The 15,034-nt window shown below is 36.6% G+C and overlaps 1 protein-coding gene and 1 long non-coding RNA gene across 2 annotated transcripts in view; one reads left to right on the forward strand and one right to left on the reverse strand.

Annotated features, from left to right (window-relative positions):
* Window positions 1-15,034, reverse strand: part of LOC143608425 (uncharacterized) — a 294,467-nt gene that overhangs the window by 201,059 nt on the left and 78,374 nt on the right. The gene's annotated exons all lie outside the window — the stretch shown is intronic.
* Window positions 1,326-8,934, forward strand: LOC143607434 (protein PSK SIMULATOR 2-like). The gene is made up of 12 exons (XM_077083089.1): window positions 1,326-1,793; window positions 2,312-2,625; window positions 4,116-4,208; window positions 4,279-4,369; window positions 5,374-5,467; window positions 6,034-6,131; window positions 6,396-6,465; window positions 6,687-6,799; window positions 6,883-6,999; window positions 7,299-7,375; window positions 7,466-7,510; window positions 8,343-8,934. Exons 1-12 carry the CDS (start codon window positions 1,464-1,466, stop codon window positions 8,785-8,787), a joined length of 1,887 nt encoding a protein of 628 aa, XP_076939204.1. The 5' UTR covers window positions 1,326-1,463; the 3' UTR covers window positions 8,788-8,934.

Consider the following 15,034-nt stretch of genomic DNA (forward strand, 5'->3'; position numbering starts at 1 on the left):
ATTTTCTTAAATAATTGAAATTAGTAGGCTAGACTCCCTCATTATCCCTTATTGGTACACAAAACTTACAACTATCTTATATTCATGGCATATAAAGTAGTTAAACGAGTCGTATTCAAGTTTTATATTTGTGTCACGCGCGTCGCCTCTTACCTGTTAAACCTGTTAAGACACGAACCGCCAGCCCTACGTCCAACCACCACCACCCCCCACCTCACCTCACCTCAAACCCCCCTCCCTTTCTCTCTCTCTCTCTCTACAATCTCTTCTCACCATTCTCTCAACCCGCTTCTTCATCTCCTCATTTCTCGAGTGCAACATTACACTAAACCATCATCATTCCAAGCTTACATACACTGGTACGATTCCCGATCGGATCTGATCTTCGAAGGAACCGTTGGTCCCCCTTTGCTTTCGATAGCCAAATCCTCATCTTATCCATTATTCTCACTTAACATACCATCTTCCATGGATTCTTCACCAAGCTTTCAGCTCTCGAAGCTTCCAAGCTCTAACAGTGGTGGTGGTGGTGGTGGTGGTGGTGGTCGGCGTCTTCTTACAGCAGCAGAGATTGCACATTGGTAGGTTTGGAAACTTTGGTTAGGGAAACGAATTTGATGGGTTTGGAAGGTTGGATTCCGAAATTGGGGGATTAGGGTTCTTGAATTGGATAAAGATTGCAATTGGTTAGTTTAATTAAAAATTGGGGATTAGGGTTCCAAGAATGGGAGAAACAGAATCATGGGATCATTGAGTTCATGGATATGGGAATGGTTTTGTGCGGAATGACATGTTGAATTCAGTAATAATGCATAGAATGATGGTGACCGTAGTGGTGTGGGGTGGGTGGTGTTTATGGTGGTAGAAAGAGAGAGAGAGTTTAGAGAGAGATATATGTTTATTTATATATTGAGTCTTTTTTATTTTTTTGTTAAACTGCTTTTTATTTAATAGGTGAAATGACCAGCTTGTCCTCATGTGCTTTGCACATAATCTGACTTAACGAGAAAAACTAACTGGGTTAAGGCTAAAGGACAAACGTTGTTAAATTTGTAAACGTAAATGATAAAACATGTCATTTTTAAAGATAAATGATAGTGAGTGAAATTTGATGCAAACATAAATAACAACCGTTTACTTTGTATTTTTGTTGCATGAAATTCCGGTAAAATAAAACCCAATATAAAAAAAGAAAATGAATAAAGTGAGAATGAGTATGACCCACAGCTAAAAACCAGTGGACTTTCACCACATCATCACAACCACCAGCAGCTAAAAACCAGTTGACTCCTCTTTTCTTTGTTTCTTTCTTATCCCCCAATCTTCACTCAATCAACGCGTTCCCATCTCATCTCATCGTGTGTGTGTTCCCATTTATATATTTATTATCATATCAAATTCACATCTTCTTCCTTATATGGATTCCAATCCACTCAAACCCATCATCCGATTGATCAATTGAAATGGGTGGCGTGTGTACCGGTGGCACGTTGAAGCGCCATACGGGTGTCGATGACGTCAGCGCCAGGGGTAGTAGTCTTGGGTATTCCGGGAAACTCAAGTCTGTCAAGAGCTTTGATAATAATAATAATAATAATCAGCAGCAAGAAAAGAAGAAAGATGATCAGGATGATCGTGATGATGATTTGAGGTTATCTTCTTCTTCTTATACGCAACAGGATGATGCTGATGATGATGATGATGGGTATCATCGGAAAACCACCTCATTTGATTCGGGTTTTTTCTCCTCCATTTCCAGAGAGTTAAAACCATCTACTCCTGCTAGGGTTAAGGTATTATATTTATATGTTTTTTTTTTCATTTTTTCTATATAATTCTGTATTAAAGTAATTGTGTGTGTGTTTATATATTTTTCACTCAAATTGTTTACGAAAAAATAGGCGTGTTAAATATATGAACATTCGGTGAATTGTTGTTGGTTTTATGTTCATTCGTTTATATTCGTTATATATTCATAAAAATTTTAGGTTTATTACAACTTAGATTGTAATGGGTTATTAAAATTTTTAGATTGTTAATAACTTTTTACGCACAACGAATTATTGTTCACATTTATGTATAATTGGTTCTAACTTTGTTGTTTGCATTTGTTAACCATTTGTTTATACTGTTGATGAACGGACAAGAAAATCTCGTCCGTTTAATTGACCATGTTCGAGCGTTTGTTCAGTTTTAAAGTTAAACAAACAAACAAACAAACACGAACATGTTAGTTCTTCTCGTGTTACGAAAAATTGTTTTAAAAGTCCCATAACAATCTTTTCGGGTTTACTTGAATTTATTTTGATAGGCGCCTCACGTAAGCACGTTTCTGGGTAAAGCGGGTAGTGTCGGTCTTGAAGTCCTCGACACGCTCGGAAGCAGTATGACAAGTTTAAACGCGCATACTGGCTTTGTATCGAATTCTGCGTTAAAGGGGAACAAAGTTACTATCTTAGCATTCGAAGTGGCTAACACGATTGTTAAGGGGTCAAATTTGATGCAATCGCTTTCGGGTGAAAACATTCAAATTCTTAAAAAGGAGATTTTGCATTCAAAAGGCGTGCAACTTTTGGTTTCAACCGATATGAAGGAGTTGCTGAGAATTGCGGCTTCTGATAAGAGGTAAGTTTGTTCGTTTACATTCAATTATGTTTGTTAGATTACGCTTGTTAATTCATTTATAATTTTGACCCATTACAACTTGGTTGAGTTTTAATAACTTTTTAGGCTCAACTCATTGTTCTTCACTTTACTTTTAACTGGTTTTAGCTCAGTCATGTTTATTCGTTTGTGTACATGAACCGTTTGTTTATACTATTAACGAACAAACATAAAATGAATATGGACATGCTCATTTTTTTAACGAACGAACACGAACAAGAAAGTTGTGGTTGTTTGTTTGTTTAAGGTTATTCAATCAATCAATCAATCAAGCCCTGTATATCCCACCGCATAGCACGCTATCGGTAGGGTTAGGGGAGGGTGGATGTAGGCAAGTCTTTCCTCTATCCGTGAGAATAGAGAGGCTGCTTCCAGAGAGACCCCCGGCTCATAAAGCTACATACAGGTAAACAGAGTAAACATACATCCTACAAGCAAAGACACTTAGCAATACATAGAATAGCAAACTACCAAAATAGCAAGGAATCTGTAACCAATAAGATTTGGGCATAAGAATCACAAGACAACATCAAACAAAAATATACATAGACAACAAGGAGTCAAGCTAGCCAAACTAGACCCTAAATACAAAGCTAAGCTAACTAGGTACCTTCCCCTAGAAAGTCGCTAACCTTAATCCTACGTCTCCACGAATCTCTATCCTGGACCATGTCCTCAGAGAGGTGCAACTCTGTCAAGTCATGTCTAATTCTCTCATCCCAAGTCAATTTAGGCCTGCCTCTACTCCTCTTTCCTTCCACAATGCAGGTTTCCACTACTCTAACTGGCGCTGTTGTTGGTCTCCTTTTCACATGCCCAAACCATCTCAATCTCCCTTCCTTTATTTTCTCTTATATGCTAACTACTCCTAACCTTTCCCTAAAGACCTCATTTCTAATCCTATCTAATCTAGTGTGTCCGCACATCCACCTCAGCATCCTCATCTCTCAGCATCCTCATCTCTGCTACCTCCATCTTGCGCGCCTGTGTCTTCTTGATGGCCCAACAGACTTTCGTTAATCTAGTGTGTCTTCTTGATGGCCCAAAAGACCTCATTTCTAATCCTTCTTGTTTGTTTAACGTTAAACGGACACAAACATGCCCTGTTCTTGTTTGGTTTGTTCACACGCCTAATCTTGTCGAGGGTCCCGTGAGTTTTCTGGTAATGGGTTCTCATGGTTAAAAAAAGACTTTTGTTGCCAATTTTAAACACGAAAATAATCTGGTTTTGGCATGGCATATATGACCTGTTTAAAATTGGCTGTGTTCGGGTTGCCGTGTTTAACTCGTTTAGTTAAACAAGTCGACCCACTAATTGGTTCACTGGGTTATCCGAACACGGGCTCGCAGGTTCAACTAATTACTGATCGAACCAGTTTATACCAAACCAAACTGCACAAATTTCATGTTACGTTCGTGTCATGTCATGAATTCAAATATTTTCTTTTTAGAGAGGAATTTGAAATATTTTCTAAAGAAGTGGTGAGATTCGGAGGTATGTGCAAGGATCCGCAATGGCACAATTTGGATCGTTTCTTTGCCAGGTAAATTTGAAAAGTGTGAATTGCAAAATAGTTGAAATTTGAAATGTATTTAATTTGTTTGTTGAGTCAGATTGGATTTGGACCCTGTAACAAATAGCCAGATAAGAGAAGAGGCTGAAATTATAATGCAAGAGCTTTCCAATTTGGCTCAACATACTTCAGTAAGTTGCTTATTTATGTCTATTTATTCCTTAAATTAGAGGTCACAATTAGGTCCTGGGTCACGGATCTGGCAAACTGGACGGTTCAAAACGGGTCTGGGTCAAATATGGATTCTGAGCAAATTAAGTTAGGGTAAAAACGACCATTTGGTTCGGAATTCGGATAATAATAGGTTCAGGCCATGGAGTCAAGTTGAAATTAGTCGTTTCGTACATAGTTATCAAATGAGCTAGGCGCCCTCAAGGCGCATAGGCCTCGCCTAGGGCCTAGGTGCAAAAAAAGCGAGGGCTCGAAGAAAAAAGCGCACTTGAATAAAAAATATAAAATATTTTATGTATATGAAAAATAATACTATTCTTCAAATAAAATAAACAAAAGCTATTATATAACATGTAATTCAAGAACCTGAATAACAAAATGTATCAATATAATGCCTTTGATCTCTCCTAGATCTAAGTTTTAATAGCACTCCTTGCATTTCTTTTGCTCGGCTTTTATCTTCTCATGTTCCTAGCATAGACAATGCTGAAGCGCTCGCCTAGGAACTAAAAGCACATTTATTGAGCCTCGCCTGATAAATGGGCCTAGGCGCAAGAAGCGAGGGCTTTTAATAACTTTGGTTTCGTAAAAAAGTACCAAATTGTTTTGGCCTGTTCACTAATATGACTAGACCCAAATGTACCCATTACAATTTATTTTTGTCCAAATCAACACTTTGTTTAAAGAGTTGGTCGTGATTGCTACCCAGAGTCACAATTTTGGCCCACTTACGAAAAGTTAAAGTTAATTATTTTTAATGCAATAAGCGCTTCTTATTTGTTTTGTAACGGTATTTCACGTACTAGTTATTTTTAATAAGATTTATTTTTTGGACAAAAAGCGTTTGTGATCTACTAATTTGACCCGATTTGACACTCCAATTCTTGTATTTCTACTTAAGCTATTCTTTGGCTAGACATATTATTGTCCATAATGCTTAAAAGCAAGAAAACTATGTATGCAGGAATTATATCATGAATACCATGCTTTGGATAGATTTGAACAAGATTATCGTCGTAAGCTTGAGGAAGTTGAATCCTTGAATCTTCCCCGAAAAGGTATATTACCAATAACCATATTTGTTGTAGGGGAATTTTGAATATAGTAACTTAGATTATCTGACAGATTGAAACTATTTGGTGGTCTCCAAATAAATCAATCTGATAAAACTCAGATGCAATCAAGAACGACTATGTAATTTGAAAGTGAGTTTCAGAACCTGGAAAAAAGTGTATACGACACAATAAACGGGATAATCCATATGCAGATTAGAGTTTGGTAGTTACCATTTCGATTTTTAGAATTAATTCAAATCCGCTCCAAAAGCTCGACCCTAGTTAGAGTCGCTACCCCTTGGACCCTGCTATCATGGTTGTTGCCCCCTTGGAACCCCTTTCATTAGGGGCTTTGCTCCTAACATCATAGAAACTCAAAGACACGTGCACCCCGCACCTCTTAACTTGTTTAATGTATACTATGATTTACATTGGTCGACAAGTCAATCCTATTTTACTAAAATATCTAATGTTTGTGTTATTGTGTGTGAGTGTGGTGTGTGTGTGTTCTTAGATATTATGTAACGGAATGGTTTTGGTTGTTTGATTAACATTTTATTCTTTCATAGGAGAGAATATAATGATACTACAAAGTGAGCTAAAACATCAAAGGAAACTCGTGAGGAACTTGAAAAAGAAATCTCTTTGGTCCAAAACTCGCGAAGAGGTACAAATTTAATATATATTTAATATTATATGTCACAATTTAAAACGAGTAAGATGTTTTGAATACGCCAAACAAGCAACTTCCTAAATCGTGTTATGCCGAGAATTAGGTTATTATCATAATAAAATTTCTTTTTAATCGTTGTTAACATCAACACATTCATATTACTCATATTATTATTGTTATTGTTATTGTTATTGTTATTGTTATTGTTATTGTTATTGTTATTGTTATTGTTATTGTTTTGTATCTTGTGGTTAGTAGGTTGTGGAGAAGCTTGTAGATGTTGTCACTTTCATCCACCAAGCAATTGCAGAGGCTTTTGAAGAGAACGGTATTTACATACTTTATCTATATCGGTTGTAACGGGTTTGGGTCAATTATTTGGGTTTACCAGGAAATTTTAGAAGTTGTAAGCATTTGAGTAGGTGTTTCTCTAAGGTTTTGAAGACGTTTGATGCGATATAATGAAGTTGTAATATGATGATATTTATTTACACGCACAAGATGAAATGTATAATTTATTTTATGTTACGGGTGTGTTTTCGTTTTCAGGTGCAATTTCAGCAAAATATGATAAGGAGAGTAACAAAAAGGGACCTGAAAGATTAGGTGTTGCTGGTCTGGCTTTACACTATGCCAACTTAATAAGTCAGATGGACAACATTGTAAGCACAATTATTATAGTTTCATGACTTTATGTATGTGTGTTTGTTTGTGTGTGTAAATGGGGTTAAATATCTTTTTGTAGGCATCTCGACCTACTTCGTTACCTCCAAATATGCGGGACACTTTATACAATGGATTACCAGCCAGTGTCAAGGCAGGTTTACGTTCTCGTTTACAAGCTCTTGATTCTAAAGAATCGGTAAGTAATCTCCTGTAGACCCGTATATTTTATTTATTTCTTGGTTGAAAGTCTGACCCGTTTACTTATAATAGATCTATTTGGGTTCTATTTTCATCTCCAACAGTTCAAACGATACAAATTAGCTTCAAGTCACATAAATTGTATATTAAATTTTTAATGCATAAAATCTCATAAACCATCTCATACAAAAAACCCCAGATTTTTATATGATTTGTATTATCATATTTGACAGAAATTATTTTTAAAAGCTGTAACTATAAAGTTTAATCAGATGCATATATTGTGGTTTGTTTCAGATGGTGATGCCTAAAATTAAGGCAGAAATGGAAAAGACTCTTAACTGGCTCGTTCCTGTGGCTACCGATACCACCAAGTACGTTTTTATACTTGTGTTATAACTTTTACGCAGATCTCTCTTTCTACATTTACTAGCATATCACTCATTATTTTCTCGTGTTTTCAGAGCACATCAAGGTTTCGGCTGGGTTGGTGAGTGGGCAAATACTGGGTAAGTTTCCCGTTCTTATGATGTGTTTTTTTACCTTTTGAGAACTTAAAAACATTGCAATTTGCGTTGATACCAGAATGGTTAGTTTTATCGCTTAGGGGTGTAAATGACCGACCCCAAGCTTCACTAAGCTCGCGTTGGGCTCGTTTCAAGCTCTGTCTAAAGCTAGAGCTTCGTTCGTTTATTATTATTTTTCTTAAGACTATATTTATGTATAGGTAGTTATTTTTTTGTATTCATCAACGTTAGTTCTGGTGTAAATGAGCCGGCCAGAGCATGAGCTCGAGCTTGGCTCGTTTACTTATGAGAGTTCTGAGTAGTTTTCAAGATCGAATCATTTAATTATTTATTTATTGTTTAATTATTTTATTTGTGTGTACATATATAATTATATCTTTTAAACAATTTTAATTAATTATATATATATATATATTATTTTGGTCTAATCTCTGAAGCTTGGGTCATGAGTAATTTTTAAGGCTCGAGCTCCGCTCATTTACTGTTTATTTAATTTTTATTTATGTAATTATTTTTATTAGTTTAATTATATTTAACTTAATTTTCTTATTTCATTAAATATTTACATATTGATTTTGTGATTATATATATATTTTATTTTGCTATTATTTTAAAATATATATGAATAACAGTCTCACTTAAGCTTTGTGGCCGAGCTCATTAATCAGACGGCTCGAGCTCCTTTAGCTCGGCTCAGTTCGTGCTCATATATCAAACGAGCTTCAGGGCTCGTTTAAGCTCAGCTATATTTAAGTTTTTAGCAAGTTGATATCACGCTCGCTTAATTAGCGGTCTCCACTTTTGATTAAAACAGAAACGAGTTCGGGAAGAAAACCGCAGGAGGCAACAACATAATCCGACTGCAAACACTATATCACGCCGACAAACAAAAAACCGACCGATACATACTCGATCTAGTCGTCTTACTACACCGTTTAATTAGCTGTGTGAGATACCGAGACAAAGTAACAAGATTCACCCCAACCCGATCCCCAATCTCAAAAGCATCATTGACCCTCCATCCCGACGGTCAAAGACAGCCAGTCAACATCTCAGTAGATGACAAAAATCTTTTGGAACAAGTGACTAAACGGCCAACCGCAGTCCCCGGAGTCAGCAAAAGTCAGGAGTTTGTGATCACGAAGAAAAAGAAACGAGTTTTTGCTTCGAGTAGAAGCATGGGGAGTTCTCCAAGAGATTTGATGTATGCAAATGCAAATATGTTGGATGTGTTAGATGGGTTAGATACAACATTTTGAGCTGTTGGTACAACCATTTTTGGTTCGTGATATATATATTTGGTATGATGAATTAAATGTATATGTATATAATATAAATTTATTGTATAAGAGGGTTGAAGTTGGTTATCAAAAGGAGGAAATGTAACTGTTTTAGGCCTTCAAGTACTAATATTTGTTTTCAAGTTGAAATAATAATTAGTTTAAGGGGTGCTTCGAATTTCATATTTTACCTCTTTATTATCCTCTCACAATAGCATACAATGCCAAACAATTTTTAATTCTTTCAAAAATTATTAAATTAAAAGTTACTTAAAATAAGCAATTTCAAACACCCCCATAAATACATGTATTCGATCCGCCACATAGACCTTAGTTGGTTTATTGTGGTTAGATGGCCGGTGTCATAGCCAAACCGGTCTAGATTGAGTTTAATTGAGAACTAAATTTGACATGAACACAAAAATAATTAGATATTGAGTTTAATAAATCCATGTATTAGAGTTTAAAGGTTTAACTAAACACTTTAAACATGTCAACTTGCTAACATGTTCAACTAAAATTTATAACTTATCAATCTAATTAATATGTTTATAACTTGATTAACACCCTGCTTACGTGCGCACATATAATGTTTATATGTGTGAACCCTCGGGTGGGCAAAAGTGAAATTGCACTAATTTTGACATTATTTACTGATCTCGTGAAAATAACGTTAAAAGTGGCGGAAGGTTAATCAGGCATAATGTGGTGGCGTTAATAGCCGAAAGGCAAGGGTGCATGCACCAATCAGCCGGTGTCCCGATGATTGAGTGTTATGTGCCTTATGTCCAAGGCTTGATGCAAAACTAATATTGAGCTGGGGGTCTCACCAGAAGCAGCCTCTCTATTCTACGGGGTAGAGGTAAGGTTGTCTACATCTTACCCTTCTCAGACCCTACCATAACTTTACTATTGGTGGGATATATTAAGTACGACGACGACGACGACGACGATGATGATGATGATGATGATGAAACTATCATTATATTGTCCCGGTGCAAATTTGTAATTATCTTTTCATTATATAATGTGTAAATTAGATATATTTTTTTACATGATTTTTAAAGCCGGTGAGTTTTAGCTTAACTGATATTGGAAATGAATATTTGAGCAAGAGGCTGCAAACTCTCAAGTTCGAGTCTGGTCTCAACTGGGTTTTACTGCAGTGAGCCTTCGGGCGGCGGGTATTTTTCGGAACTAATATGGTGGTGGGCTTGGGCGATCCATTGCTATCTACGATAACGTGCGTATGAGGTCGCCAAGTTCGAAATAAGAATTCTAGTCTGTCCTCAATTCGATTCGAAAACTGTACGAAACGGGAATTGATATCTATTTTGTTTAAAGTTTTAGTTTGACAAGTATCATTTGAATATGAATATCAATTGCGAAGAGTATACATCCATTATTGGATATCTTAATAAATTTAAGGCACTTGCCATTGGTTTCCATCCAAGGGTAAGATGCCATTGTTATATAAACGACCCAGATCCAAAGTGTTGTTTGGGAGTGGTTAATTAATAGATTATTATATTTGTATTTGTTTGTTTCTCTTTCAAATATGCAATAAATTTAAGCTGATACGTGGCTTTTTTGTACTCGTTTGGATTTTCTATGTCACTGACACGTCGCATTTTTTGTTTTCATGTTAATATATTATAAGAAGTGATAGTAACTTGAGAGTGAACTTTAATTAGTTAAAAGGAAAGTGATCCATGAACGTAGCAGGTTAGAGTAGAGGTGCACAAACCAAGCATTAAAAATAAATCAGGATCTGAACCGGGTTTTATGTCCAACTCTTAAGTTATAGGGATGTTAAAAAGTGGTCACCAATCGAAGGTTGTTTTCATTTTCACTCAATCTTCTTATGTGGATTCGGAGGCGCTATTAAATGGCTCGGTAATTTGTTAATTAAAATCAAAAGCTTTAATGAACCAAAAGGTTCAAAGAAGCCTCAAGTTGTTCTTTACATTGATAAAAACTCAACAACTAGCGATCTAAACAACCTCAACCGTATTTAAAATAAACATAAAATAGATAATACATGGAATGTAGATGAACATAAAGATAATCAAAGATAAACTAATAAAATTAAAGATCACATATTGATATTCCAGTATCATTTCACGATACCTTTCAACAACGGAAATACTATCGTACATTATTGAACTCTTTAGAAAAACACATACATAATAGGATGGGTACACCTTCTAGCACTTAAGGTACAACACACAAGAGAATACTTGGTTCTCCACTCTCTAAATTCATTCCCCCTGAGCAAGGACACCACCAACGGCTCCGCAATGTGTTGTGTTACGTTCCCCGCAACACGACTTCTCTACATTAGCCAACAAGTCTTGCGGAGTGATCATACCACATGTCGTATGGGTGGATGGTGAAATTTGATGTGGATCCAAATGATTTTACATGAACCGAAACATGAGGTACATATTCGAAAATCATATTAAACCCAAATACTTGAACGTGACTAACACTTTCTGAGTTGATGCAAACACAACTCACTTAACAAGTTCATAGTGTTTTGAGAAGTGAGAACCTCAATCCCATCCATTAATCATTATTGTTTTTTTAACGCTCATTTGGATTATTGACTAGTCACTAATCTACTCGATAATCTTCATTCTCTGAGTATCAAAATATGAGGTGCTAGGATGACACGCTCCTGAAAGAAAACTTATATATCAGTCTGCCTTAGCAATCCCGATCCGAAGACCACCTTAGAAGAAAATCGCATCATTGATGAAAAAAAAAAACTTCTGACCTCACCTGACACGGTATTTTATTTTAGGTATTTTATTTTATTATTGTTAGAGGTGGGACCGGAACCCATCCATTATTATTGCATCTATTTATGTTGTAACTGTACCAGATAAGTACTAAATTAAGGATGACTTTTGTGGATTAGATGACCAGGTTCCATGCATAATGGGGCCCATTATTTAAGGCGACATCACGATACCATTGAAGACGGTAACAGAAACTCCATTATTATTGTATAATGTATGTTATATAATTAATAATTTATGTTACGTACATTGATGTCGTCCACTTACAAACTAACATCTGTACAAATGCCAATTCTGAAAATGATATAAATTGAAGACGTAGCTGTTTTGCCTGTCCAATTTATTTGTCTATTTTCTTTTTTTTTAAACAAAACAAAACAATAGGCTATTTAGACAACGATTTGGTTCGTTAAATGCTCTAATTTACATTAAATCATTTAGGCTCGTCTCCATATCCATACCGGTTTTTATATTATTTTTTTAGCCGATCATAAACAACCAATGACTCAATGAGCGGTTATGTTCGTTTTTAACTTTACAAACAAATAATAAAAAGAACATAGCTGTATAACCTTTTGTCTGGTTGTCTTCCGCAGTGGCGGACCCAAGAATTTTGGTCAATGGGGTCCCGTTTTTTCGGTGTTTAGATTTTTCGGGTCAGTTGTTGTTCGGGTCGGCCGTCGTTTGGTTCGGGTCGAGGCGATGAACATAAATAAAACAACATGATGAAATACGATCGGTCCTCATTAGAAAACACACAAAATTATCAACAAAATACAATGTAGATAACTTCAAAATCAATGTGAAATTATTAACAAAAAGTCCATGTTACATTCTACAAATAACAAACATAAATAGTCAAAGAATGAGCTTTGATATACTTCTTTTTGAATCAAAATCATCCCTTAGGATATGGATGTTAGTGCCTATTATATTCACAACCTTACGTTATGTTTGCGTAACCACTTCGAGATTTGTTTTGTCGATCTAAAACTGTGTAAAGCCATACAACTATTGCAGCTTCATAGACCCATATATACGTAGACATTTCAATTGATAAATGCTATATGGAAGACTGCTTATGACCAACCTTCAATATCTGCCACTTCTAATCTTTCTAAACTCCAAAACTCCTTTAGCAAATAGCAAGTTAATAATACAATGACAAAAAACGAGCTCTAAATGAAAAAAAAGGGTAAACTCCAAAGCTCCTATGCTGGATCCAACAAAAGGTAAACTCCACCTGTTCTACTTATGGTCTTGTGTCCGAATGTTGGTTATTTTAAAGCCCTAACTAGTAACTAATATTGAGTAGGATTTAAAAAATGATGAAAAAATCATAGAAAATAGACGGTTGGAAGACTTGAACTAGTGACCTTTGGGATACAAAACCAAGAATTTACCACCACACCACATTAGTATTGATAGCATGGGTTCCAACTCTTAATTTTTATGGGGTCCATAAACAATTTAATATACCGCCTCTAGAAAATTTCTAAAAAACATTGGTGTCCTGGGACCCCGTTCTACACTACGTGGGTCCGCCCCTGGTCTTCTGTATCGATGTAATTACTTTTTAATGAAATGAATAATTGAAAAATAAAAAAAATACAAAAAGGATAAATAATAAACAACAGATTTTGAAAGAAAAAAAATATGCAATGCTAGTACTTTTTTTTTATCATATATTATAAATAATGAAACTATTTTTATGTTTGTTTTGGATGGGGACCATACGCCTATAATAAACTAACAACTTATATAACACCCACATAACAAACTAATAATATTGTTTCATATGGGACCCTGTGCCACGCCATTACATTTTACGCACCAATTCAATACACATACCTATTCCGGTGTTTGTGGTGTAGGGAGACTCCTTTTGTAACAAAGCTAACACGTGTTGTTTTGTGCATGATTCTGAAAGTGTACGTGTTTAGCATAGGGGCGAGCAATAATCGACCCATTAACCGAACCGAAATTGTCGAAGCACGAAATGAATCTTACCTGATCCATGACGATGTTTCCACGGATTTTCGAGATGAACGAACCACGTCTTGATCTTCTTCTTCTGCGGCAGCGCCTGTGACCTGCAATGTTGAGACCTGCAATGGTTTCGGGGGTGTGGAGGTGACTGCTAAGATATCCTGAGGATTTCTTGTTCACAGACACAAAAAGGTGGTGGTGGCTCTTATTGAGCATGACCCTTTAACAAGGAGGTGGAGACCTCCTTATATAGAGAGCCTCATGGCCACCATCATGGTACCCTAATGGGCCTAGCCCAGTTAGGGTTACCTCCACAAAACCCCCTCAGCCCAATAACATTGTATTAGTCCATATAATAAAATAAGCCAAACATAATAAATTTAGGGTCGTAAAACCGGGTTTAGTACCATACCCCTACAAGCCCCCCCAAGTCCAGCGTTGCTCCTGGGCGCGCAAGCGTTTAGGTGGAGCGTTGGACTTTATGAGGTGTGTTAGGGCATGAGGCGGTTTTTTCCCTTTTCTTCGGCCTTATCTTTATTGTCTTTGAGTTTTGGGAAGTTTTCCTCATGATGGTGACGAGCTGTAAAAATAATGAAGCCTGCGCGCGAGGCGACTTATGGATCTATGAGAATAATGAAGCCTGCGCGCGTGGCGTCTTACAAGCTATAAGAATAATAAAGCTTGCGCGCGAGGCGTCTTACGGGCTATAAGAATAATGAAGCTTGCGCGCGAGGCGTCTTATGAGCTGTATGAATAATAAAGCTTGCGCGCGTGGCGTCTTACGAGCTATAATAATAATGAGGCTTGCGCGAGTTGCGGCTTACGAGCTATAATAATAATGAAGCTTGCGCGAGAGGCGTCTTACGAGCTATAAGAATAATAACAGCTTGCGCGCGAGGCGTCTTATGAGCTGTATGAATAATAACAGCTTGCGCGCGAGGCGTCTTATGAGCTGTATGAATAATAAAGCTTGCGCGTGTGGCGACTTATGAGCTATAAGAATAACAAAGCTTGCGCGTGAGGCGAATTACGAGCTATAATAATAATGAAGCTTGCGCGTGAGGCGGCTTACGAGCTATAATAATAATGAAGCTTGCGCGAGTTGCGGCTTACGAGCTATAATAATAATGAAGCTTGCGCGAGTTGCGGCTTACGAGCTATAAGAATAATGAAGCTTGCGCGAGTTGCGGCTTACGAGCTATAATAATAATAAAAGCTTGCGCGCGAGGCGTCTTACGAGCTATAAGAATAATAAAAGCTTGCGCGCGAGGCGTCTTATGAGCTGTATGAATAATAACAGCTTGCGCGCGAGGCGTCTTATGAGCTGTATGAATAATAAAGCTTGCGCGTGTGGCGACTTATGAGCTATAAGAATAACAAAGCTTGCGCGTGAGGCGACTTACGAGCTATAATAATAATGAAGCTTGCGCGAG

This window comes from Bidens hawaiensis, unplaced genomic scaffold, assembly GCF_021521415.1.
Source record: "Bidens hawaiensis isolate Kalapana, Puna unplaced genomic scaffold, B.hawaiensis_p1.1 tig00000001_1, whole genome shotgun sequence".
Taxonomy (NCBI): domain Eukaryota; kingdom Viridiplantae; phylum Streptophyta; class Magnoliopsida; order Asterales; family Asteraceae; genus Bidens; species Bidens hawaiensis.

Excerpts from the sequence above, each read along its gene's own strand:
- LOC143607434 (XM_077083089.1), top strand. The coding sequence starts at position 1,464 with ATGGGTGGCGTGTGTACCGGTGGCACGTTGAAGCGCCATACGGGTGTC. Across the intron at positions 4,209-4,278 it reads TTGGATCGTTTCTTTGCCAG|ATTGGATTTGGACCCTGTAA; the intron begins GTAAATTTGAAA and ends TTGTTGAGTCAG. Across the intron at positions 5,468-6,033 it reads CTTGAATCTTCCCCGAAAAG|GAGAGAATATAATGATACTA; the intron begins GTATATTACCAA and ends ATTCTTTCATAG.